The sequence below is a fragment of the Cervus elaphus genome, chromosome 17 (genome assembly GCF_910594005.1).
Source record: "Cervus elaphus chromosome 17, mCerEla1.1, whole genome shotgun sequence".
NCBI classification, from domain to species: Eukaryota; Metazoa; Chordata; class Mammalia; order Artiodactyla; family Cervidae; genus Cervus; species Cervus elaphus.
Genome location: NC_057831.1, coordinates 44978479 through 45005817, shown reverse-complemented (window position 1 = coordinate 45005817; position 27339 = coordinate 44978479). Strand labels below are relative to the sequence as shown.

General features: G+C 38.4%; 1 protein-coding gene and 1 pseudogene across 4 annotated transcripts in view; one reads left to right on the top strand and one right to left on the bottom strand.

Annotated features, from left to right (window-relative positions):
• Positions 1-27087, bottom strand: part of ZCCHC4 (zinc finger CCHC-type containing 4) — a 58714-nt gene extending 31627 nt beyond the window's left edge. Inside the window, exons 1-5 of one of the 4 annotated variants that reach the window (XM_043871167.1) lie at positions 26917-27085; positions 26080-26198; positions 25283-25365; positions 2281-2556; positions 1776-1856 (exon numbers count right to left, since the gene is read on the bottom strand). In XM_043871167.1, coding sequence (XP_043727102.1) covers positions 1776-1856; positions 2281-2556; positions 25283-25365; positions 26080-26198; positions 26917-27043 — 686 coding nt within the window. In that variant the 5' untranslated portion in view covers positions 27044-27085. Of the gene's footprint in view, positions 1-1775; positions 1857-2280; positions 2557-25282; positions 25366-26079; positions 26199-26916 lie in introns of all 4 variants that reach the window. The other 3 variants (XM_043871168.1, XM_043871165.1, XM_043871169.1) reach the window with 3 other exon arrangements.
• LOC122673411 lies at positions 22678-23199 on the top strand (annotated as a pseudogene).
• Positions 27088-27339: the final 252 nt, after the last annotated feature.

The following is a 27339-nucleotide window of genomic DNA, read 5'->3' as shown; positions in this document are numbered from 1 at the left end:
TACTTTTATAATAATTTAATAATACTTTAGGAAATAAACAAGGTAGTTAAAAAAGAAATTGATATATTCACTCAATGGAATAGTATACAGTCATAAAAGGAAGTACACTTATATGCTATGACATGGAGGAATCTTGACAACATTATGCTAAGTGAAAAAGGTCAGACACAAAGGTCATATAGTGTATGATTCCATTTATATAAAATATCCAGAAGAGACAAATCTGGATGAAAGAAAGAAGACTGATGCTTATCAGGAGAAGTAAGGAGCTTATCAGGAGAAGTAAGGAGTTTCTCTTTAGTGTGATTAAAAATGTTCTGGAGTTATGGGTGATAGATTGCAGATGCAAAACAGTGAATATACCAAAAACTGCTGAAATACACACTTTAAAATGGTCTATTTTAAATGAGTTATATCTCAATTTTAAAAAAGAAATTGGGTTTATCTTTAAGAAGAAGTCTGTATTATCACTCATGGAATTCCATTTTCCCAAAGATTACTAACATCAAACAGGTATTTGTAAAGTGTGTGCTTGTCTTGTTAATAAGGAATAAGAGTTGTAGAAAATGTGGGTTATTTCTGAGACACGTACATGCTTACAGTAGATAACCCAAAGCTGACTTGGAAATCTAAAGAAAAATAAATGATGAAAACTGTACTTTTTATTGTGACTTCTACACTTTAAAATTCTGTCTGCCTTGTTTTTAGGGAGAAAAAGCATATGTAATTTCACAGAGAATCTGAGTAATACTGGAGAGAACATAACTACTGGAATATTGGCCAAATAAGTTCTATCAGATTAAACAAAACAAAAAAAAAAACCTCAAAGACTGATTCCTTCAATACACTCAAGAATAAGAAAAATGTACTAAGGGTATGGTATCTCATAGACTTACCATGAACTCCTGGAATTCAAACAATTACAGAACCTAGGAAGAGTACTACAAGTTTACAGAATCAGAGCCTGTGGATGGACACATTTGCCATCCTGTGCTGTAAATCAAAAATTTGTAAATCAAAAATCTTCTCAATTACTCCCAGAGGGAAGAATCAAGATGTGGTCCACTGTCTCATCTGTTTGTTCCAACATATCAGGTGCTGCTTAATTCTGATTCTCTCCCACAAAGCTTATCTGTTTGCTTATTAATTAGCCTCTGCCTCGGGATCTATTTCCTAGTTAGCACTCCCTTCACTTCAGGCTTCATCCAGTGAAAGACAGTATGCACATCCTTCATTAGAAACATTAAAATACACATCTTATCACATTTAAGACATTATGATAAAACAAAATCCTAGAGGAAATTCAGAATTACCCTTGAAAAGTAAGTATATAAGAAGAAATTTCACTCAATAGAAATGTATGTCTAAATTATAAGCCAAAGACAACTAGGTACATTCACAGAAAAAATTCAGGAAGCCTACTAGCAAAAAGCCTACTGCCTCCCTGTCAGCTGGTAGAGAATCCACCTGTAATGCGGGAAATGGGTTCAATCCCTGGGTTGGGAAGATCCCCTGGAGAAGGGAGAGGCTACCCACTCCAGTATTCTGGCCTGGAGAATTCCACAGACTGTATAGTCCACGGGGTTGCAAAGAGTCAGTCACGACTGAGCGACTTTCACTTTTACATGTTGAGTTTATCTAACTGAAAAAATACCATATAAACAATTACTACTTCTATATTAAGTAAAGGATTATAACAGGATTAGTAAAAGGAAAACATTAAAAAGAAACAGATCACAATGAAGGAGAATAAATATTATACTTTGTAAACCTACCGAAAATCAATATCCAATAAAAGACTTCTAATGTTAGACTTCTTGTCACCTGATTCTTTCAACCTGATCAGCTCATGTAACCTAAAGCAATTAGTGAAAGCAAATTTAGTAAGAAACAACTAATGTCACATGTAACAAGCAAAAAAACAAAAAACCCATCAATGGTCTCCTGATATTTCTAACATTTCAATGAAACACTGAAGAAAATTTGGTAGGTATAAGCAAAGTTTCAATTTTGAAGTATGTTTAGATACTAAAACAGAAAACTCTAGAATTAATAATAAATAACTGAAGAATCAAGCCAGAATCTCCTATCATACATCAGAAATCTATAAAGATTTCTCTTGAATGGAATAAAGATTACAAACTCCTTCAGAGAAGGACTATACTGTATACTTGGGTTTGCATGTTGTACCCTCTATACAGTAAATAACTACTCACTAAATTTTCTTACCGTTTAGACAGTGGTGATGGGAGAAGCCTTTAAAACACTGTTATCACATACCTTGGGGTCCCAACACACAGTACTCTTCTGAATCCAAGGTTCGAGAGCAGGTCTACCAAGAACAGACAGCTCCGGTCAGCAAACAAATACTGGGCATTTGTCTTCTTGTTTTCCAGTGGATAAAGGAGTTTACTGGGCCTTTTTAACTGGGTGATAGAAACATCACCCACTACCTGATGTTCACGATGCTTCTCCTCATCATCTGGCAACAGCAACTGCTGACAGCTCTGACAAAACTTTCTCTGAGACAAGGGCAACTCAATAAACTTCAAGTACCTTCAAGACACAACAGAACAGAAAGCAATACATTCTAAGTTGGTTACCTTAAAGGCATTTGATTTTTGCCAGTTTTAATATGCAAAAAGAATTACTTCTTAAAGAGTGCTATGCGTGCATGCATGCTAAATCACTTCAGTCATGTCTAACTCTTTGCAGCCCTATGGACTGTAGCCCACCAGACTCCTCTGTCCATGGGATTCTCCAGGCAAGAATACTGGAGTGGGTTGCTGTGCCGTCCTCCAGGGGATCTTCCCAACCCAGGGATCAAACCTGTGTCACTTATGTCTCCTGTATTAGCAGACTGGTTCTTTAACCACTAGCGTCACCTGCGAAGCCCAAAGAGTGCTGTATGAAGAAGTAAAGGTACAAAAAACTCTATGGAATGTTGGCTAGAATTTATGTCTGGCTGCACACCTAAAAGTAGAAAAGGATCAGCGATTTCATAAGAATTGAGATGCTCCAATTTAGCCACTGGATGAAGATCAATATTCATTTAAAATGTGAATATAATATATTACTCAAACAACTTAGTAGTAATGGAGACTACTATCACCTTTAAATTTATTGACAAATCCATGTATTCTAACTTGGAAGTGTTAAACAGTCTGGCTCAGTAAGACAGTCATTTTAAAATGAGGAATTAAGATCATTCTTCAATTTCTTATGGCATACTTAGCAAGAAAAATTACCTCTTAAAAGAAAAAATGTTCCCACAAAGTTCCTCTATTCTTAGCAGTACTGATAGAGGCAGTTCTGAGCAGCTCACGTGCAAAACAGCAGAACATTCTTTCCTGCCCTTCTCGGGGGTTCCACAGGCTGGTGTGCAGAAGTGCCCTTCTGGGGGGCTTTTCTGCTGCTCCACAGGGTTTTGGAGCTGGAGTTACAGGGACCAGTAACTCATCAAGCCAGCACTCTGGAGGACTCAGAGGAATCCTTCATCTCTCGAGCACTCAAAGTTGAGCAGAGCAGTTTGGTTTGGATGCTGTACCAGCAACCTTCTGACAATGAGTTACCGGAACCCAGAGAATAGGAACAGGATGCAGTACCACGGGCATTTTATGGTGGACAACAGTCCATTTCATGAGATCAAGCCCTGAGCCTTTGGAGTGGGAGCACTGACTCCAAGACCCTAGACTACCAGAGAACTAACCCGAGGGAGTATCAAATAGTGAGAACTCACACAAAGGAACCACTTGAATACAAGGCATCATCCAACCACCAGTAGCACCCTGTGCAGGAGGCCTCATCTAAGCAACAAAAAACCCCCAAAAATACAAACCCAATCATCAGCAGACAGGATTACCACCTCATTCAGCCTTGCCAATCAGACGAAAAACATACAAACAAACAAAAACTCAGCACAAACCTCACCCTATTCAAAGCTTACACAAACCACTGGATCAACCTTAGGAGGGCAGAAACCAAAAGGAAAAAAGAATTCAAACTTAAAGTCTGGGAAAAGGACACCTCAAACACAATAAGTTAAAAAGAAAAAAAATAATGAAAAGGCAGAGAAATACCACACAAATGAAGGAACAAACTAGAAACACGGAAGTCCAAACGAACAGGAAACAGGCAAACTCCCTGAGAAAGAATTCAGAATAGTGATAGTAAAGATGATCAAGAATCTTGAAAACAAATTGGAGAAAATTCAAGAATCAATTAAAGAAGACCTAGAAGAATTAAAGAATAAACATACATAGACAAACAATACAATTACTGAAATTAAAAATACTCTACAAGGAATCAATAGCAGAATATCTGAAACAGAAGAACAAATCAGTGAGCTGGAAGAGAAAATGGTGGAAATAACTTCTGAAGAGCAGAATACAGTAAAAAGAATGAAAAGAATTGAGGTGAGTGTCATGGACCTCTGGGATAATATCAAACACACTAACATTCGAATTCAAGAGTCTTCTCCAACACCACTGTTTAAAAGCATCAATTCTTCAGCGCTCAGCTTTCTTCACAGTCCAACTCTCACATCCATACATGACCACTGGAAAAACCATAGCCTTGACTAGATGGACCTTTGTTGGCAAAGTAATGTCTCTGCTTTTTAATATGCTATCTAGGTTGGTCATAACTTTCCTTCCAAGGAGTAAGCTAATAGAGATGGCTGGATGGCATCACTGACTCGATGGACATTAGTCTGAGTAAACTCAGGAGTTGGTGATGGACAGGGAGGCCTCGGTACTGCGATTCATGGGGTCGCAAAGAGTCAGACACGACTGAGTGACTGAACTGAACTGAACTGAACATTCAAATTATAGGGGTCCCAGAGGCAGAGAAAAAGAAAAGGTATGAGAAAATTTTAAAGAGATGATAGCTGAAAATTTCCCCAGTGTGGAAAAGGAAATAATCAAGTCCAAGAGGCACAAAGAGTCCCATACAGGATAAACCCAAGGACAAATATGCCGAGACCCATACTGTTCAAGCTAACAAAGACTAAACACAAAGTTCAGTTCAGTTCAGTTCAGTTCAGTCGCTCAGTCCTGTACGACTCTTTGCGACCCCATGAACTGCAACACACCAGGCCTCCCTGTCCATCACCAACTACCAGAGCCTACCCAAACTCATGTCCATTGAATCGGTGATGCCATTCAACCACTGCATCCTCTGTCATTGCCTTCTCCTTCTGCCCTCAATCTTTCCCAGCATCAGGGTCCCTTCAAATGAGTAAGAACTTCACATTAGGTGGCCAAAGTATTGGAGTTTCAGCTTCAACATCAGTCCTTCCAATGAACACCTAGGACTGATCTCCTTTAGGATGGACTGGTTGGATCTCCTTGCAGTCCAAGGGACTCTTAAGAGTCTTCTCCAACACCACAGTTCAAAAGCATCAATTCTCTGGAGTTCAGCTTTCTTCACAGTCGAACACTCACATCCATACATGACTACTGGAAAAACCATAGTCTGGACTAGATGGACTTTTGTTGACAAAGTAATGTCTCTGCCTTTTACTATGCTGTTTAGGTTGGTCATAACTTTCCTTCAAAGGAGTAAGCGTCTTTTAATCTCATGGCTGCAATCACCATTTGCAGTAATTTTGGAGCCCCCCCAAAATAAAGTCAGCCAATGTTTCCCCATCTATTTGCCATGAAGTGATGGGACCGGATGCTATGATCTTAGTTTTCTGAATGTTGAGCTTTAAGCCAACTTTTTCACTCTCCTCTTTCACTTTCATCAACAGGCTCTTTAGCTCTTCTTTACTTTCTGACGTAAGGCTGGTGTTATCTGCGTATATGAGGTTATTGTTAATTCTCCTGGCAATCCTGATTCCAGCTTGTGCTTCTTCCAGCCCAGCGTTTCTCATGATGTACTCTGCATATAAGTTAAGTAAGCAGAGTGACAATATATAGCCTTGACGTACTCCTTTTCCTATTTGGAACCAGTCTGTTGTTCCATGTCCAGTTCTAACTGTTGCTTCCTGACCTGCATATAGGTTTCTCAAGAGGCAGGTCAGGTGGTATGATATTCCCATCTCTTTCAGAATTTTCCACAGTTTATTGTGATCCACACAGTCGAAGGCTTTGGCATAGTCAATAAAGCAGAAATAGATGTTTTTCTGGAACTCTCTTGCTTTTTTGATGATCCAGTGGATGTTGGCAATTTGATCTCTGGTCCTCTGCCCTTTCTAAAACCAGCTTGAACATCTGGAAGTTCACGGTTCACGTATTGCTGAAGCCTGGCATGGAGAATTTTGAGCATTACTTTGCTAGTGTGTGAGATGAGTGCAACTGTATAGTATTTTGAGCATTCTTTGGCATTGCCTTTCTTTGGGATTTGGAATGAAAACTGACCTTTTCCAGTCCTGTAGCCACTGCTGAGTTTTCCAAATTTGCTGGCATATTGAGTGCACCACTTTCACAGTATCGTCTTTTAGGATCTGAAATAGCTCAACTGGGATTCCATCTCCTCCACTAGCTTTGTTCATAGTGATGCTTCCTAAGGCCCACTTGACTTCATATTCCAGGATGTCTGGCTCTAGGTGAGTGATCACACCATTGCGATTAACTGGGTCCTGAAGATCTTTTTTGTACAGTTCTTCTGTGTATTCCTGCCACCTCTTCTTAATATCTTCTACTTCTGTTAGGTCCATACGATTTCTGTCCTTTACTGAGCCCATCTTTGCATGAAATGTTCCCTTGGTGTCTCTAATTTTCTTGAAGAGACCTCTAGTCTTTCCCATTCTGTTGTTTCCCTCTGTTTCTTTGCATTGATCTCTGAGGAAGGCTTTCTTATTTCTCCTTGCTATTCTTTGGAACTCTGCATTCAAATGGGTATATATTTCCTTTTCTCCTTTGCTTTTGGCTTCTCTTCTTTTCACAGCTATTTGTAAGGCCTCCTCAGACAGACTTTTTGCATTTCTTTTTCTTGGGGACAGTCTTGATCCATTGTCTCCTGTACAATGTCATGAACCTCTGTCCATAGTTCAAAGAAAGAATATTAAAACCAGCAAGGGAGAAGCAACAAGTAACATATAAGGGACACCCCATATGCTTAACAGCTGATATTTCAGTAGAAACTCTGCAGGCGAGAAGGGAATGGCAGGATATATTTAAAGTACTGAAAGGGAAAAATCTACAACCAAGATTACTGTACCCAGCAAGGATCTCATTCAAAATTGATGGAGAAACAAAAAGCTTTTCAGACAAGCAAAATTTGAGAATTCAGTACCACCAAACCAGCTTTACAACAAATGTTAAGGGGACTTATATAGTCAGGAAATACAAGAGAAGAAAAAAGATCTATAAAATCAACCCCAAGCGATTAAAAAAATGGCAACAGGAACATATATATCAATAATTACTTTAAATGTAAATGGATTAAATGCTCCAACCAAAAGACACAGACCAGGTAAATGGATACAAAACAAGACCCACCTATATGTTATCTACAGGAAATCCACTTCAGACCTAAAGACATACACACTGAAAGTGAGAGGATGGAAAAATATATTCCACGCAAATGGGAAGCAAAAGAAAGCTGGAGTAGCAATTCTCATATCAGACAAAATAGACCTTAAAATAAAGAAGATTACAAGAGATAAGGAAGGACACTATATAATGATCAAGGGATCAATCCAAGAGGAAGACATAAAAATTGTAAATATCTATGCACCCAAAATAGGAGCACTTCAATACATAAGACAAACACTAACAGACATAAAAGAAGAAACTAACAGTAACATAATAATAGTAGGAGACTTTAACACCCCACTCACACCAATGGACAAATCATCAAAACAGAAAATTAATAAGGGAACACAAGTCTTAAATGATACATTAGATGCAATGGATCTCATTGTTATCTTCAGGACATTCCATCCAAATGCAGAAGAATACACCTTCTTCTCAAGTGCACACGGAACATTCTCCAGGATAGACCACATCTTAAGTCACAAATCAAACCTCAGTAAATTTAAGAAAATTGAAATCGTATCAAGCATCTTCTCCGACCACAACGCTATGAGTCTAGATATCAATTACAAGAAAAAAACTGTAAGAAACACAACACATGGAGATTAAACAACACGTTTCTAAATAACCAATAGATTACTGAAGAAATCAAAAGGAAAATCGAAAAATATCTAGAAACAAATGACAATGAAAACACGATAACTCAAAACCTATGGGATGCAGCAAAAGCAGTTCTAAGAGGGAAGTTTACAGCAATGCAATCCTACCTCAAAAAACAAGAAAAACATCAAATAGACAATCTAACTTTACACTTAAAATGAACAGAAAAAGATGAACCAAAAAAACCCCCAAAATTAGTAGAAGGAAAGAAATCATAAAGATCTGAGCAGAAACAAATGAAAAAGAAATGAAAGAAACAACAGTAAAGATTAATAAAGCTAAAAGCTGGTTCCTCATAAGATAAACAAAACTGACAAGCCTTTAGACAGACTCATCAAGAAAAAGAGAGAGAAGAATCAATCAACAAAATTAGAAATAAAAAGGAGAGGTTACAACAGATAATGCAGAAATACAAAGGATTATGAGACTATTATGAGCAACTATAGGGCAATAAAATGGATAACTTGGAAGAAATGGACAGATTCTTAGAAAAGTTCAATCTTCCAAGACTAAACCAGGAAGAAATAGAGATTATGAACAACCCAATTACAAGCACCGAAATTGAAGCTGTGATCAAAAATCTCACAAAAAACAAAAGTCCAGGACCAGATGGCTTCACAGGAGAACTCTATCAAACATTTAGAGAAGAACTAATGCCTATTCTTTTAAAACTCTTTCAAAAAAGTGCAGTGGAAGGAACACTTCCAAACTCATTCTACGAGGCCACCACCACCCTGATATTAAACCCAGACAAAGACGACACAAAAAAAGAAAACTAAAGACCAATATCACTGATGAACACAGATGCAAAAATCCTTAACAAAATTTTAGCAAACAGAATTCAGCAACACATCAAAAAGCTCATACACCATGATCAACTTGGGTTTACTCCAGGAATGCAAGGACTCTTCAATATATGCAAATCAATCAATGTGAGATACCATATTAACAAATTGAAAGATAAAAACCATATGATCATGTCAATAGATGCAGAAAAAGCCTTTGACAAAATTCAGCACCCATTTATGATTAAAACTCTTAAAAAAATGTACACAGAAGGAACCTACCTCAACATAGTAAAGGCCATATATGATAAGCCTACAGCAAACATTCTTCTCAATGGTGAAAAACTGAAAGCATTCCCCCTGAGATCAGGAACAAGACAAGGGTGTCCACTTTCACCACAACTAAACATAGCTTTGGAAATCCCAGCTACAGGAAGCAGAGAAGAGAAAAAAAAAGGAATCCAGATTGGAAAAGAAGCAGCAAAGCTCTCACTGTTGGCAGATGATGATACTGTACACAGAAAACCCTAAAGACAGTATTAGAAAATTACTAGAGCTAATCAGTGAATTTAGCAAAGTTGCAGGATACAAAATCAATACATAGAAATCACTTGCATTTCTATATACTAACAATGAAAAATCAGAAAGAGAAATTAAGGAATCAATCCCATTCACCATTGCAACAAAAGGAATTAAATATCTAGGAATAAACTTATCTAAGGAGACAAAAGAACTGTATACAGAAAATTATAAGACACTCATGAAAGAAATCAAAGATGACATAAACAGAGGAGAGATATTCCATGGTCCTGGGTAGGAAGAATTAATATTACAAAATGACTATACTACCAAACACAATCTACAGATTCAATGCAATCTCTATCAAATTACCAATGGCATTTTTCACAGAACTAGAACAAAAAATTTCACAATTCGTATGGAAACACAAAAGACCCCGAAGAGCCAAAGCAGTCCTGAGAAAGAAGAATGGAGCTGAAGGAATCAATCTTTCTGACTTCAGATTATATTACAAAGCTACAATCATCAAGACAGTATGGTACTGGCACAAAAACAGAAATACAGACAAATGGAACAAGATAGAAAGCCCAGAAATAAACCCATGCACCTATGGGTACCTTATTTTTGACAAAGGAGGCAAGAATATACAATGAGGCAAAGACAGCCTCTTCAACAAATGGCGCTGGGAAAACTGGACAGCTACATGTCGAAGAATGAAATTAGGACACTTCCTAACACCATACACAAAGATAAACTCAAAATGGATTAAAGACCTCAATGTAAGACCAGAAACTCTTAGAGGAAAACATAGGCAGAACACTCGATGACACAAATCAAAGCAAGATCCTCTATGACCCACCTCCTAGAGTAACAAAAATAAAAACAAAAGTAAACAAGTGGGACCTGATTAAACTTAAAAGCTTTTGCACAGCAAAGGAAACTATAAGCAAGGGGAAAAGACAACCCTCAGAATGGGAGAAAATAATAACAAATGAAACAACTGACAAAGGATTAATTTCCAAAATATACAAGCAGCTCATACAACTCAATGCCAGAAAAACAAACAACCCAATTAAAAAGTGGGAAATAGACCACAGACATTTCTCCAAAGAAGACGTACAGATGGCTAACAAACAGATGAAAAGATGCTCAACATCCCTCATTATTAGAGAAATGCAAATCAAAACCACAATGAGATATCATCTCACACCAGTCAGAATGGCCATCATCAAAAAGTCTACAAACAATAAATGCTGGACAGAGTGTGGAGAAAAGGGAATGCTCTTGCACTGTTGGTGGGAATGTAAACTGATACAACCACTACGGAAGATGGTATTGAGATTCCTTAAAAAACTAGGAATAAAATCACAATATGACCCAGCCATCCCACTCCTAGGTATATACCCTGAGGAAACCAATTGAAAAAGACACAAGTATCCCATTGTTCATTGCACCACTATTTACAATAGCTAGAACATGGAAACAACCTAGAAGTCCACTGACAGATGAATGGATAAAGAAGTTGTAGTACATATACATAATGGAATATTACTCAGCCATAAAAGGGAACATGTTTCAGTCAGTTCTGATGAGGTGGATGAACCTAGAACCTATTATACAGTGTGAAGTGAGTCAGAAAAAGAAAGATAAATATTGCATTCTAACACATATATACAGAATCTAGAAGAATGGTACTGAAGAACTTATTTACAGGGCAACAATGGAGAAACAGACATACAGAATAGACTCACGAACATGGGGAGAGGGTGAGATGTATGGAAAGAGTAACATGGAAACTTACATTACCATATGTAAAATAGATAGCCAAGGGGACTTTGCTGCATGGCTCAGGAAACTCAAACAGGGGCTATGAATCAGCCTGGAGGGGTGGGATGGGGAGGGAGATGGGAGGGAGGTTCAAAAGGGAGGGGATATATGTATACCTATGGCTGATTCATGTTGAGGTTTGACAGAAAACAACAAAGTTCTGTAAAGCAATTATCCTTCAATTAAAAAAAAAGTAAAAAAAAAAAAAAAACTGGCCATAGAAACTAAAAAAAAATTTTAAAAAGCAAAACAATAATCAAAAGCCTTAAAAAATATGATACCAGATATCCTAGTTGATCCCTTTCAAGTCATCTTTATATCTGATTTCAAAGTCATCATTTTGGTTTTTTTCCTTTTACTCCTGATGATTAAAGACAGAAGACAATCACAGTATGTTTTCAAAACTGCAGATTTTTTCAAATCCAACTAAGAAATCAGAGTAGGAGAACAAAAGAAAAATAAGTAAGATTATCATGGCTCACGTGTGCGTCTGTTAGTTGCTCAGTCATGTCCGAGTATTCACAACACCATGAACTGGGGCCTGCCAGGCTCCTCTGTCCATGGGATTCTCCAGGTAAGAATACTGGATTTGCATTTCTCTAATAATGAGTGATGTTGAGCATTTTTTCATGTGTTTGTTAGCCATCTGTATGTCTTCTTTGGAGAAATGTCTGTTTAGTTCTCTTGCCCATTTTTTGATTGGGTCATTTATTTTTCTGGAATTGAGCTGCAGGAGTTGCTTGTATATTTTTGAGATTAATCCTTTGTCTGTTTCTTCATTTGCTATTATTTTCTCCCAATCTGAGGGCTGTCTTTTCACCTTACTTATAGTTTCCTTTGTAGTGCAAAAGCTTTTAAGTTTCATTAGGTCCCATTTGTTTAGTTTTGCTTTTATTTCCAATATTCTGGGAGGTGGGTCATAGAAGATCTTGCTGTGATTTATGTCGGAGAGTGTTTTGCCTATGTTCTCCTCTAGGAGTTTTATAGTTTCTGGTCTGACATTTAGATCTTTAATCCATTTTGAGTTTATTTTTGTGTATGGTGTTAGAAAGTGTTCTAGTTTCATTCTTTTACAAGTGGTTGACCAGTTTTCCCAGCACCACTTGTTAAAGAGGTTGTCTTTTTTCCATTGTATATCCTTGCCTCCTTTGTCAAAGATAAGGTGTCCATAGGTTCGTGGATTTATCTCTGGGCTTTCTATTCTGTTCCATTGATCTATAATTCTGTTTTTGTGCCAGTACCATACTGTCTTGATGACTGTGGCTTTGTAGTAGAGTCTGAAGTCAACCACAATGAGGTACCATTACACGCCAGTCAGGATGGCTGCTATCCAAAAGTCTACAAGCAATAAATGCTGGAGAGGGTGTGGAGAAAAGGGAACCCTCTTACACTGTTGGTGGGAATGCAAACTAGTACAGCCACTATGGAAAACAGTGTGGAGATTCCTTAAAAAACTGGAAATAGAACTGCCATATGACCCAGCAATCCCACTTCTGGGCATATACACTGAGGAAACCAGATCTGAAAGAGACATGTGCACCCCAATGTTCATCGCAGCACTGTTTATAATAGCCAGGACATGGAAGCAACCTAGATGCCCATCAGCAGATGAATGGATAAGGAAGCTGTGGGACATATACACCATGGAATATTACTCAGCCGTTAAAAAGAATTCATTTGAACCAGTCCTAATGAGATGGATGAAACTGGAGCCCCTTATACAGAGTGAAGTAAGCCAGAAAGATAAAGAACATTACAGCATACTAACACATATATATAGAATTTAGAAAGATGGTAACGATAACCCTATATGCAAAACGGAAAAAGAGACACAGAAATACAGAACAGACTTTTGAACTCTGTGGGAGAAGGTGAGGGTGGGATGTTTCAAAAGAACAGCATGTATACTATCTATGGTGAAATAGATCGCCAGCCCAGGTGGGATGCATGAGACAAGTGCTCGGGCCTGGTGCACTGGGAAGACCCAGAGGAATCGGGTGGAGAGGGAGGTGGGAGGGGGGATCGGGATGGGGAATACGTGTAAATCTATGGCTGATTCATATCAATGTATGACAAAACCCACTGAAATGTTGTGAAGTAATTAGCCTCCAACTAATAAAAAAATTAAAAAAAAAAAAAGAATACTGGCGTGGGTAGCCATTCCCTTTTCCAGGGGATCTTCCCGACTCAGGGGTGAAACCCGGGTCTCCCACATTGGAGGCAGATTCTTTATTGTCTGAGCCATCACGGTTCATAGAAGGTCAGAAATGTCTAAATCTAAGCACACCAAAGGATTCTTGAGAGTCTGCAAAGAGTCATATGATTTCAGGTGAACTGAACTCTGAACTGCACTGCAAAAATTGTGAACTTAACATAGAACCAAAGTGGGTTTTAAAACTTTTTGTATCTAAGTGCAGTTTCACTTCAAAGCGTCCAAGGCAGTGACAGATATTTTGAAAGGCTACAGCAAGAAATAAGCTTATCATGCTGGTAATTTAAATGCTCCTATTTCTATGATAAACTGTTCTTTTGATAGCTCTGTCTATGACAGGAAAGAAAAAGAAACACAACATTAAAAGCAACTTTAATAGTAATTCAAAGTAAGAACGTCAGTAGGGAAAAGGGCCCCCAAGACATGAGATGCAAGTGGAAGGAACCAGTACCCTCGTCAACAACAGACACCCTGAATTCACTGCTATTACCCTTCATTAGTAACTGTTCATTGTTGAAGACTTCCACATCCAGCCAAGACAGAGCAACAGAGAGAGGATTCACCGTCCTGGCCCTCAAAAAATGGTTAAAACATATGAAACCACAGTGCTAAGATACTGGACGACTGGCAGCCCAAACAGTGAATGCTGAGAGACGGGAAGAGATGAGCGAGTGGTACGGTGTCCAGCTCCCTGCCCGTGGAGAGCTGGCTACACAGGACCAAGGCTCCAGACGCAGCACGATGACCAGTTCATGAGGCAGAGTTCAGAACTCCTGGCAGCCACGGGCTGGGTCCACAGGTCAGAACACAGGGTACAGAGGGCGCAGAGCGGACCGTGAGCGCACTGAGGCCTGACGGGAGTCCCCCCTAGTCTACGCTGACCCTGGTCAGCAGGCGTGTGAAAACACTCCCCACTCAGAGGGAAAGGGCCAGTGCAAAGGAGCAGGTGGGACAATCGGCCAGGGCACTGAGTGGGAAGCCTCCAAATCCACACGCACTGGGTACAGTGCTCAGCACGTACGGCCCCAGGAGTGGGGAGAAATCAGCCACATCCCAAAGGCTGCTCTGATCCTCCAAAAGACTTAAAGATCCGCCTTCAAAAGCAGAGGACTGTAAACAAGCAGACAGTAAATACTGTGAGCATGGCCATCCATTCTCTATCACTAGTATTCTATCACCAGAGCACAAAAGCAACCACAAACCAAACAGAAACGAAGAGGCATGACCAGATGTGGCCTACAGACTACTGTTGGCCAAATCATGCTCAAGAATATCAAACTGTAGACAAGTAATTTAACTGTACCTTGGAACCAAGTTCAAAAATAGGTAAAGGAATACAAAATATCCATATATACGAGGTAAAAATCACATTGCCAGCATCAGGTATGCAAAGAAACAAGAAAACATGACCCATGATGAGGGAGAAAAAAAATCAATTCAAACCAGCTCAGAAATGACAGAGACAATGCAATCAGCAGACAGAGACAGTAAAGCCATTTTATTATAACTATATTCCATATGTTCAAGAAGGCAGACAAAAGCAACAGCCAAAGTAAAGACGTGGGAAACAGAAAAAGACCAAAGTCAAACCTATGAAGATTTTTTAATTGTCTGAAATGAAAAACATGCTAGACAGGACTCAGGACTAACAGTAGTTCAGACACTATAGAAAAAAAAAATTGGGGTCCTCAAAAGACACAGCCCTAGAAACTATCTAAAATGGAACATCAAAGGGCCCAAATATGTGAAAATGAACCTCCAAGAAGGGAAAGCGGGGAGAAAGCTTAAAAAAAAATAATGATTACAATTTTTTAAAACTGTATCCAAAGATCAAAGAAACTCAGTGAGCTACATGCACAAGAAATGAAGAAAACTATGATATATTATCTGTCTTTTGATGAGACGTTAAAGGAAATATTCCCCACCACTTACAGAAGAGTCTGCTACCAAAACTGAACTTGATTTTGGTAACACGTTACCCTCCAAGAAATACAGGGGATAGAATAAAAGTCCGATGATATTACAGGATTCAATCAATCAAATTCAGATATGGAAAGTCTATCAGACAAATGACTCTGATTCTTCAAAGAATGAAAGATATCAACCAATTGCAGTGTGTGAAGGTTGTCTGGATCCTGATACGAACAGACCAACTATAAAATGGCATTTATGAGGTAAACAGAGAAATGTTGATTACTAACTGCACATGATACATAATATTAAGAAACTGTTTATGTTTTAAGTATTTTAATAGTATTGTGATCATGTTTTTAAAGGCCTTATCTCTTGCTATACATACAGAAGTATTTCTGGGTAGAACTAAATAATGTCCAGGTTGAAGGTGAGGGTAGAGGGTACAGGTGGAACAAAATTAGCCTCATATTGATGACTGATGAAGCTGGGTGTGAGGGCAGGCTTTTTACACTGCAAAGAATAAAGGAGGCTCTTTACACTGCTCTCTCTTCTCTTGTGTATGCTTGAAATTTTCCTAAGTTAAAGGTGTTAAAAAGCACTTTAAAGGAAAGGCAAGAGTCAAACTCAAAAAAACACACACAAAGACAACTCCAGAAGATCACTAAGCAAGAACTGGGTTTTACTCAGCCGTAAAATAATGTAAGACTCGGTTTTTCATTCTTTGGCATTGGGGACGTAATTAGGGAAATTTCTCAGAATTCAAGAAAATGAGTTTCCAGTTTGCAAGGATTTACCTGACACCCAGCAAAATAAAATAATACAGACTCACATCAAGATAGACCCTCATGACATATCACATTGCTAAGAATAAAGATTCTAAAAAATTGATGGAGGGATCAAACAAGTCACAGGTTACACAAAAGAGATCAGGAATGAACTTGTTGAACATGAACTTGTTGAACCTGATCTTCTCAACAGCCATGAGGAAGACAGAAGAAGCTGGAACACTGCCTTCTAAACTCTGAAGAAAATATATTCCCAACCTAGAATCCTATCAATGAAGTATCAGCATAAAGATATTTACAGAAATGCAAGATTTCAAAGCAAAGAAAAAAGATCAAGTCAACTGCTGGGTGGTAAAAAATCAAACTGGCTCCAGACATCTATAGTATTTACTTAACTCTAGAACAGTGCTCCGCAAAGAGGGCCAGGCTCTGGAGCTGGCCACCATGTGCTTCTAGTTCCTGACCAGACAAAGACAGACATTCAGAGTACATGTTTAGAAACTTTGATACCATTTAGGCAGAGTACTTTTATGTCTGTTCAGTCTAATAATAAAAAATGTGGGCTTGCATTCTGTATTTCTCCTTATTCATCTTATTTTCTAATTATATTTTTACATTATAGAAGTATCCAATCCCAGTGAACTGTAAATAAAAATATAAATCAACCAACCAAACAAAACACTGACCCTTAACAAAGATCATTAGGAAGCACTGCTCTGGAGGACATGAAGCAATACTGCAAAATCCCAAGGAAAATACACACCTGAATAATTTTATATTTAAATACAATGCCATTCAAGAATAAAGGAGTGACACAGACATAGAAAAAAACTTATGGTTACCTCAGGGGAAAGGAGGGTAGGGAGAGATAAATTAGGAGTTTTGGATTAGTAAATATACACTACTATACATAAAAAAGAAGCAACAAGGCTCTACTGTATAGCATAGGAAACTATATTAAGTATCTTGTAATAAACTATAATGGAGATGAATCCGAAAAATTGATACATATATATAAAACTCTAATGGCAGAAAGTGAAGAGGAACTAAAGAGCCTCTTAATGAGGGTAAAAGAGGAGAGTGAAAAAGCTGGCTTAAAACTCAACATTCAAAAAACAAAGATCATGGCAGCTGGTCCCATCACTTCATGGCAAATAGATGGGGAAAAATGAAAATAGTGATAGAGTTTATTTTCTTAGGCTCCAAAATCACTCAGGCAGTGACTGCAGCCATGAAATTAAGAGATGCTTGCTCCTTGAAAAAAAAGCTATGACCAACCTAGACAGTGTATTAAAAAGCAGAGACATCACTTTGCTGACAAAGGTCTATACAGCCAAAGTTATGGTTTGTTTCTCCAGTAGTCATGTATGGATGTGAGAGTTGGACCATAAAGAAGGCTGAGCACTGAAGAATCAATGCTTTTGAACTGCAGTTCTGCAGAAGACTGTTCAGAGTCCTTGAACCACAAGGAGATCAAATCAGTCAATCCTAAAGGAAATTAACCCTAAATATTCATTGGAAGGACTGATGCTGAAGCTGGAGCTCCAATTCTGTGGCCATCTGAAGGGAAGAACCAACTCATTAAAAAAGACCCTGATGCAGGGAAAGATTGAGGGCAGAAGGAGAAGAGGGCAGTAGAGGATGAGATGGTTGGATGACATTACCAATTCAATGGACATGAATCAGTAAACTCCAGGAGACAGTGCAGGACAGGGGAGTTGGGCGTCCATGGGGTTACAAAGAGTTGGATACAACTTGGCAACTGAACAACAACATATAAAACCAAATCACTTTACTGTACACCAGAAATTAACACACTGTAAATCAAGTATACTTCAATTAAAATATATACAGGTGTAAAGGAAACAAATAGAGATTAAATTTCTAATTGTAAAAAACAACAACAACAACAACAAAGAATAAAGGCATTAAATATTTTTGGACTTGGGAGAATACGGGTTATATGGTTATATAATCTGGGTACTTCATGCAGAAACTGCTGGACAGCTGGATGTCAAGGAGAAAGGGCAACTTTTCCAGACAGGAGCAGTTCAGAAAGTTTGAGGACAGATTTCTTCAAGAAGGTGAAGCTGATAGATTATGCTACATCTGAATGTTTTGAGAGAGTTCAGACAACAGGCAGAGAGTTTGCAGTTGAATCATTTCTGAAGCACATAAATAATTAAACAGATAGTCATTACAAAACAAATAACCCAAAACTGTTATTAGCTAGTTGCAAAACAAAAGTTGTGCAGAAAAGAAGTTATTATGATTAAAACATGTTTTAATATAAATGGAATTATACAATAGCCACATGGATATTTTGATGTAAACTATTTTTTAATTAACAAAAGCCTTTTTTATGAAAGAATTAAAACTGCTGGAGGATAAATTTCAGTCAGATGAAACAACACTAGACTGTCAGTCAGCACTAAATCCATTTGACCACAGACTAAAATGAGAAAAAAATATGAGTATCAGAGTATAAAATGGAAACAATAAAAATCCAAATAATACCAGCAGAGGAAGGGGAAGAGAAAGTGAGAGATAGTATACTATCTGTATCAGTATACTGATTTTCTCATGTTTTAGAGCCATAGGCCAAAAGATATAATTTAAAACTGAAAAATCAAGTGCTATAAGCAATAATCAAAGGTATGAGGTTAACCCTAACAAGAAATAATCAATTGAAATCAGATAGTAACTATAGAGAAGGAAACACAGAAGAAGAAATACATAAAGTCACCATTTCTCATTTTTAGATGAAGGAAGGCAATATAAAAAAAAAAAAAATTAAATCTAGTTTAAAAAACCACAAAGGCAACCATTAAGACAAAAATACAGAAGAAACGCATATTAAAAAAATAAAAGCAAACATAGACCATAGAGTGAAAGAGAATAAAAAGAAGCAATAAAATCTGGAAGCATAAAAATCATGCAACAAAGCCAGGACCAAGCGTATCTATCATACCCACTATTAAAACGGGCTAAATAAACCCACCCATTAGAAGACAGACGGGATCACAAAAGCAAAATCCAATCAGGCTACTTCATCACTTCTAAGATGCATATCTCTTCATACTTTAGCATCGAGGATATTGAGGCACGATTTAAAACTGCCACCAGCCAGACTGTAGGTGGAGGGTCACTGCCATCACCCTATGACTCAGTCCCGAAACACAGTTACTGTACCTGCAGTCAAGGACCAAAGCAGAGCGACAGAGCCGAAGCACGTGCCTGTGTGCTAAGTCGCTTCAGTCGTGGCCGACTCTTTGCGATCCTACACTGCAGCCCGCCAGGTTCCTCTGTCCATGGGATTCTCCAGGCAATAATACTAGAGTAGGTTGCCATGCCCTTCTCCAGGGGATCTTCTCAACACAGGGGTCAAACCACATCTCTTACAACTCCTGCATTGGCAGGCAGGTTCTTTACCACTAGCACTGCCTGAAGAAGCCCTGGGAACCACAGCACACTTTTGATATCAGAGAAGTAAATACTTGTCACTGAATGAATGACAAACACAATCAAAGGCTTTACAGGAAAAAGGAGAAGGGAAGCTCCCCAAAGAGATGATGCTATGTCAGTTTCTGCTACTTAAAAACAGTCAAAAGGACTGCCTATCACACACCCACTGAAGCCAACTGAAAGCAGGAGAAAGTGCAAAATCACCAGATGAAAGTTCAAAGAGCTGAAAGTTCAAAGCCAGGGGCTAGTGTGGCAATTCACTCACTACATGAGGCTATCTTAAGGCACTAACTTTAATTATTTTTAAGAAAAGAAAAAGAACAATGTTAAATGAACCTCCACTTACACATTTTGTGCCTGGTCAAAACTTTCCTTCAGAAATTTTTTATTGCTAGTTTATTAACCTTCTCTTGACAAGATCAACTGAGATCTTAGGCATATTTCTATTCAAAATTACATCATCGTTCAACAACATGGCTTTATGTAACATTCAGACATAAGAGTTTTTTTTCAGCTTGGCAGGAAGAACAGGAGACTCTCTAGAGCAAAGGATTACTCAGCGCTGCCTCCTCATTTGTACTTAACTACACACACGTGGGGGCAAGGAGAAATTCATTCTGCGGCACAGCTCAGCATGACTCACAAACTGCAGGCTAGCATTCAGAATGTCACTTTTATTGATCTCCATTTGATGTTCCATTTGCCTTTCCAGGAGTAGACAAATTATGTTTATGGCATTTCCCTAATAGCAGACCTTGAAAATCTGAGTTTAAATGAGCTCTGAAAAAAAATATAACCAAATGAATTATCAACTAAACAAAACTATCTGGATGCACATAAATTAATGCTGATTTTAGCATTAAAATATATCTTCTCTAAGACTTCAGGGATCATGATAAAGATGCCAACATACTACATAATAGAATACATAACAGGCAGCTGAAAACTGTAAAAGAAGTCAAGTCTCAGGCACAAAAATATAAACCAGTCAGCTGAACACATATGAAATATAAAGCATGATTCAAAGAGTAAAATTAGGAAAATGATTATCAAATCCTATATTGTGGAACTTAGAAGTCCGTGCAGCACTGCCAGCTCCATAATAAAAATCAAGTAACAAGGGTCGATTTATCTCAATAACTACAATTGTTCTTTTCTAACAATTTCAAAACTAAATCAATGAAAAGCTAATGCTATGTCACAGTAACAGATAAAAAGTTTGCTTTATAGAATAGGGATAATGTTTAAATGCATTTTAACACTTTCAAATATAGTTACTTAATAAGATAACACAAATGAGTTGTATAAAATTAAACTAGAAAACAACTATAATCTCAAGTAATAGTATGTCATCCTTAGGTCCATTACACACAAGAATAATTTGCTAGTCTCAAACTGAAGACACACTAAAAGAATAAGCAATCAATAGCACAGAACAGGTAATTTAATAAGCTTTGGTTTTAGGAAGGCAACATTTTTAATTTTGAAGAATGAATAATTTCAAACTTTTCACTCCGTAGCAAGCAAATAAGAAAGCATAAGAGCATCAGCTATAAAGTGATGCAGTAAAATCAATGACACTACACTTCAAAAAGTGTAAACTTTTACCAATCCTCCAAAACCTATTTAAATACCATATCCTTAAACTGAATCAGTTAGTGAAGGCACAAGTAATCTGTAGAGCTTCTGACCTTCCACAGTACCCAGTTTTTTCTGAGAGTACTGGCAACACAGTACATTCTTCTTTGCACTGTATTATTTTTAAATATATCTCAACTCCATTATTACTAGCATTTTAAGTTCTTTTTGAGTCCTCAACAATGAATGAATAAATGACTGGATGGATGGAAGGATAGATAAATGGACAGAGGCCTGGGAAACAAAATCTGAGGTTTTGGATCACAGATGATTTAAGACAAGCTCTCAAAAATCAGCACTAGAACAGATGAAATTACAGCCCCCAAGAAATAACCTTTTGAAAAAATTTTAATATTTTCATATTCTAGCCAGTGTTTTTATTTCTAATTATCATGAAATATGCATTTCAAAAATTGTTCAGTATCAAAAACCATACTCTGGCAGTACAAAGATTTGCACCGTGGTTTAGCTCCAGGCTAAAATCTTATTATGTAAGGAAAGAAGATCATCTAAATTTTCTTATGGAGTTTAACTGAATCACCAATATTCTTATGCAATAACATAAAATACATGCTTATTAGCTAAAAGTGATATGGTAGAGTACAAAACTAAGTACACATTATGACCACAACCCTTTTGCACAGGAAAAAAGCCAGGAGGAAGTACTAGAAAATGACCAAAGTGATGGCTTCAAAGGGAGAAACCATGATGCTGCTTCCCTACTTTCTACTTTCTGCATTTATTCTATCTCATTATGATAACCTCATAATAATATCTCTCTATATAACTTTGTTTTACATCCTTAAATCTCCTTAAATTACTACACATCATATATTAATTACTATCTGCTTATATGCTTAAAAATACCACTTCAGAATCAGAGAGGCATAACTTTGAGTCACTGCTCAGTCATTCTAGTAGTATGAAGTTGATGAGGTTAACTTAACTTCTCCAAGCCTCAATTTTCATCTAAGTAAACCACCTTGGGAAGGATTAAACAGTATCTCATGGAGCAAGAAACAGCAACCCACTTCAGTATTCTTGCCTGGAGAATCCCATGGACAGAGGAGCCTGGTGGGCTACAGTCCTTGGGGTCATAAAGAGTTGGACACAACTGAGTGATTTTCACTTCATTTCACTTCACATGGAAAACACCTAACATAATGCCTGGCTCAGTGATTCCCAATTTTCATTAATTCTCCTTTCAACATTTTTTGTTGCTGATTTAATGCCCATAAATTAAGTATATATCAAGTTAATTCCCATAAATTAAGTTGATATCTCAGTACTGTAGTACTGAGGGGCAATCAAGTTATCTTAAAAAAAGTCACCTCCATCAAAGGACTTTAAAATCTATTAAAAGCTCAGGAAGGAGAGTGTGGCCAGGCGGCTCGGACTGAGCAGGGTTTTCCTTGTCAGTGAATCGTGTAGAGTACACTGCCAGTCTCTTGTCTTCTCTTCACCATGGCTTCTTCTGATATCCAGGTGAAGGGACTGGAGAAGCGTGCCTCAGGCCAGGCTTTTGAGCTGATTCTCAGCTCGAGATCAAAAGAATCTGCCCCAGAATTTCCCCTTTCCCCTCCTAAGAAGAAGCATCTTTCCCTGGAGGAAATTCAGAAGAAATTAGAAGCTGCAGAAGAAAGACGCAAGTCCCATGAAGCGGAGGTCTTGAAGCAGCTTGCTGAGAAACGGGAGCATGAGAAAGAAGTGCTTCAGAAAGCATAGAGGAGAACACCACCTTCAGTAAAATGGCGGAAGAGAAGCTGACCCACAAGATGGAAGCCAACAAAGAGAACCGGGAGGCACAAATGGCTGCCAAACTGGAGCATTTGCGACAGAAGGACAAGCACGTTGAAGAAGCGCGGAAGAACAAAGGATCCAAAGACCCTGCTGACGAGACTGAAGCCGACTAATCTGATCTGAGAACTGACTTTCTCCCCGCCCGCTTCCTAAATATCCAAAGACTGTACTGGCCAGTGTCATTTTACTTTTGCCCTCCTGACAAATATTCTAGAAGCTGATGCAGGACTATAGGTAGATCCAGAGGGTATGATGTTGTTCTAGGGGCTAAAGGGGAGAAACGAAAGGTGTTTTACACTTTTTCTGAAGTGTTGAAGTCTTTCTAATGTAGCTATTTTTCTTGTTGCATCTTTTCTACCTCAGTACGCCTGGTGTGCTGGGTTAATGGCTAGTACTGTATCGGCTCCGTGCAAACATGTCTGTGAAAAGAGTATGTAGTGGCTTCTTTCAAATTGTTAGATGCTGAATATCTGCTCACTTTTAAATCCCAATTCTGCCTGGATCTTACAGACACTACTGTACTTGAATGGTTAATGAAGGTGCACAGTGCTGTTAAAAAAAAAAAAAAAAACTCAGGAAGACATTTTTAACAGATCCCAGTATCCTTTCCACTTAACCTAGACAAGACTTCAGAATCCTTCTCAACACAGCAGCCCAGGTAACCAGAAGGAGCTGTCATGAGAGTGAAAACCTGTTTGTCATCAGCAACCCAGACGAGAGGCTTCTTAAGAAGCTTCCCCCAGCGCATAGAGTACGATGCCTACCACAAAGGAAAGGGATGAATTTTCTTCACAGGTTTACCAATAAATTAAATCTGTGACTCAATTCCAGTTAACCCAATAAAACATTTTAAAAATGCAGATTTTTAAAGACAGATGTAGTAGCTTTAAAAAAATTTTTTTAGTTCTTTTATTAATACTATTTCAAGAAAGAAGATTACAGTAAATCTTCATGAAACTGGATTTGGCAATGATTCTTAGCTATGATAACAAAAGGACACGCAACAACAAAAAAATTGAAAGATGAGACCCTTTGATACACTCTTGTGGTAAAGAATCCCCCTGCCAATGCAAGAGACACAAGGGATTCAGGTTCAATCCGTGGGTTGTGAAGATTCCCTGGAGTAATATATGGCAACCCACTCCAATATTCTTGCCCAAGAATCCCATGGACAGAGAAGCCTGGCGGGCTACAGTCCACGGGGTCATAAAGAGTCAGACACACGACTAAGTACATGCATGCACACACACACATCTAGAACATATAAAGAACTCCTGCAACTCAACAACAAAAAGAGTAATGACCTTGTTAAAGTAGACAAAGGACTTGAATAGACATTTCTCCAAGAAGATATATAAATGGCCAAAATGCATATGAAAAGATGGTCAACACCATTAATATAGAAGGAAACAAAAATCAAAATCATAATGACATACCACTACACAACTGCTAGGATGGCGACCCTAGCAAAAAATAATAATAATACACGTTAGCAAGGACATGCAGAAATTGGAACTCTGCTACATTGCTGATAGGGATGTAAAACAGTGCAGCTACTGTAGAAAACAGGTTGGCAATTTCTCAAAAAACTAAACAGTATTATCATATGATCCAGTAATTCTACTCCTAGGGATATATACAAAAGAAATGGAAAACAGGGACTCAAAGTATTTATACACCAACATGCATTGACTATTACATACAACAGCCAAAAGGTGGAAACATCTGGGTGCCCACTGATGAATAAACAAGATGTGGTACACATATACAAAGGAATATCAGTCAGCCATAAAAAAGATGAAGTTTTGATACATGCTACAACATGGATGAGCCTTGAAAACACTACTCCAAGTGAAATAAGTCAGACACAACAGGACAAATACGGATGATTCCACTTATCTAAGTACCTAGAATGGTCAAATTCATAGAAACAAAAAGTAGATTAGAGGTTATCACAGACTGGAGGAAGGTGCAATGGAGAGTTATTACTTGACAGTGACAGAATTTCTGTTTGGGGTGATGAAACACAGTGGTGATGGTTGCACAACACTGTTAATATAATTATCGCCACTGAATTGGCAAATGTTAAATATGCCTTTTACCACAACAAAAATACACTAATTAAAGTAAACTTAAAGGCACAGAGAAAAAAATCAACAATGGGATAATAAATTAAAAGTGACACCCCATCAGTACCTTTCCACACACTGAGATCGGGATAAAGGAGGCTGACAGCTTCGGTTATGGGCTTCCCGGGCAGCAAGTCTGGCTCCTGACAACTGAAAGATAGTACAAAACTCACTTAGTAAATCATCAAACTGGCTATCATCCTAGAAAAAGTGGTATCATATTTGAACACCAAGAAGCCAGAAACTCAGGCAGCTCAAAGATGTAAACAAGCATTCATTTCAGGGGGAAACAAAAGACCTTGGGAAACTCTAGAGCAGATTGAAACAGTAAACAATGTACTGAAGCACTGAGAGATTAATTCACACATGGTGATCTTAACAAGTCTACAAAAGAGTGGCACACAGACTGTTTTTCAATAAACCTAACAAAGCTGAAAGTTTTCTAGTCAAAACTCTCAGAAACTTGAATTGGCGCTGAGCCAAGAGGATACCAAGCTCATAACTGTATCTCTAAGTGCCTTCATCAGCCATCCAGTAGCTGAAGAAAGGATGTTTGATGCAAATGCTTCCCAAAAAGGGTTTTTCTAAAACACTTCCAGGAATGATCATGACCTGCATTCTGCAGGAAGAAATCTATATTTGCAAACTCAATATTAATACCTCAGAAAGTTTTAAAGGAAATTCATTCTTTGAGACAGTAGTTTAAGATATCAGTAGTCAGAGTAAGTTCAAAGTAATTATAAATTCTAATCTCTGGACCAAAAAACATGATACCTTCATCTCTTAAGATGTTTATCTCATACGTTCTTAACAAAATGTCACACACATCAAAAGTAAATAAATATATCCAAGAAGTTGATATACCTTTTCATCTTCCCATTGAAAAAAATTACAATCTTTTCTATCTCTACAAGCTGAACAGGCATAAAACCTCCGTGTTTCTTCTTTCCCTTGGTTCACCTTCACAAACAGAAGAGTAGGTCCTAGTTCCATAATAAAAAAGAAAACATGTCAGACAGTCATCGATATCAAGTTTCTAGTTTTCACCGACTTTAAAATTTGTTTTAGCTTTATGCACAGGTTGTCATAATTAAATGCAATACTTTGATAACTTTTTTTTTTTTTTTAACCGAAAGTCACACATTCAGGCACTGACTACTTAAGAAACATTTTGAAAACCAGTCTCTGCAGAAGGAAAATGCTAGTGTCAGTACAGCTGCAGTCCACATGGTGAACCGTCTAAGTCCTGACACAACAACAGAGTTCGAACAACGGAGCACTTTGTTACCTCGGCTCAGTTATCTTTCCAGTGAAACTCTTAGCTTTTAGATTTGGACACACTCTCTCTCCGCGAGTTAGAGAAAAACTGGGTCTGCTTTCTAAGCAAGAATTCATGATTTCGCGCCTCCCTAACTTTTTTTAACTAAAAATAAAGGAAATCAACAAATGAAATATCCAAGTACTTGGCAATGGGAATTAATAACATACATCCTTTGTGCCTAGCCTCTGCCTCGTCCCTTCAAAAAAGATGTAACGGCTTTGAAGCCAAAACCACAACAGGAGGGCTTCTTTGAAGGTTTCTTAAGTAAGTGGAAAAGCACAACTTCCCTAGGAATGGGAGCGCTAAATGCCCCAGGCGCCCTCAGGATAACCACGCCCCTTGGCGCCCGACAGCCAGGCTGAGCCCAGACGCGGACCCACCGTGAGGGCACAGCGGGGCGGGGGTGGCGGAATCAGAAGAAAGCACCAACTCGACTCCCGAGTACCCCTGGCGACTCGAGCTCTCCTCTGCCTCCACGGCTCCAAGCCGGTCCCTGGAGGTCGCCATGTTCCCACCGCCGTCCCGAAAGCCTCAGTCCGGACCAAAGAGGCTGAGATAGAGCGCCGCTTGGACCTGCAGCGACTTTAGCGCGCCCCCACGCTGCTAGGAGGAACTTCGGCTGCTGGAGCGGAGGTCATGCCCCTAAACCCTGTCCCTTGCGAGATGGAGGCTAAGAGGTCCCTCTCCTGGGATTGAGTGGGAGACGGGATGGATTGACAGGCAACTTGCTGGACCCTGTGCAGTAAACACACCTATTTTCTGCCTCAGCCTTAGTACCTTAGGATCCGTGAGTACCCTCCTTT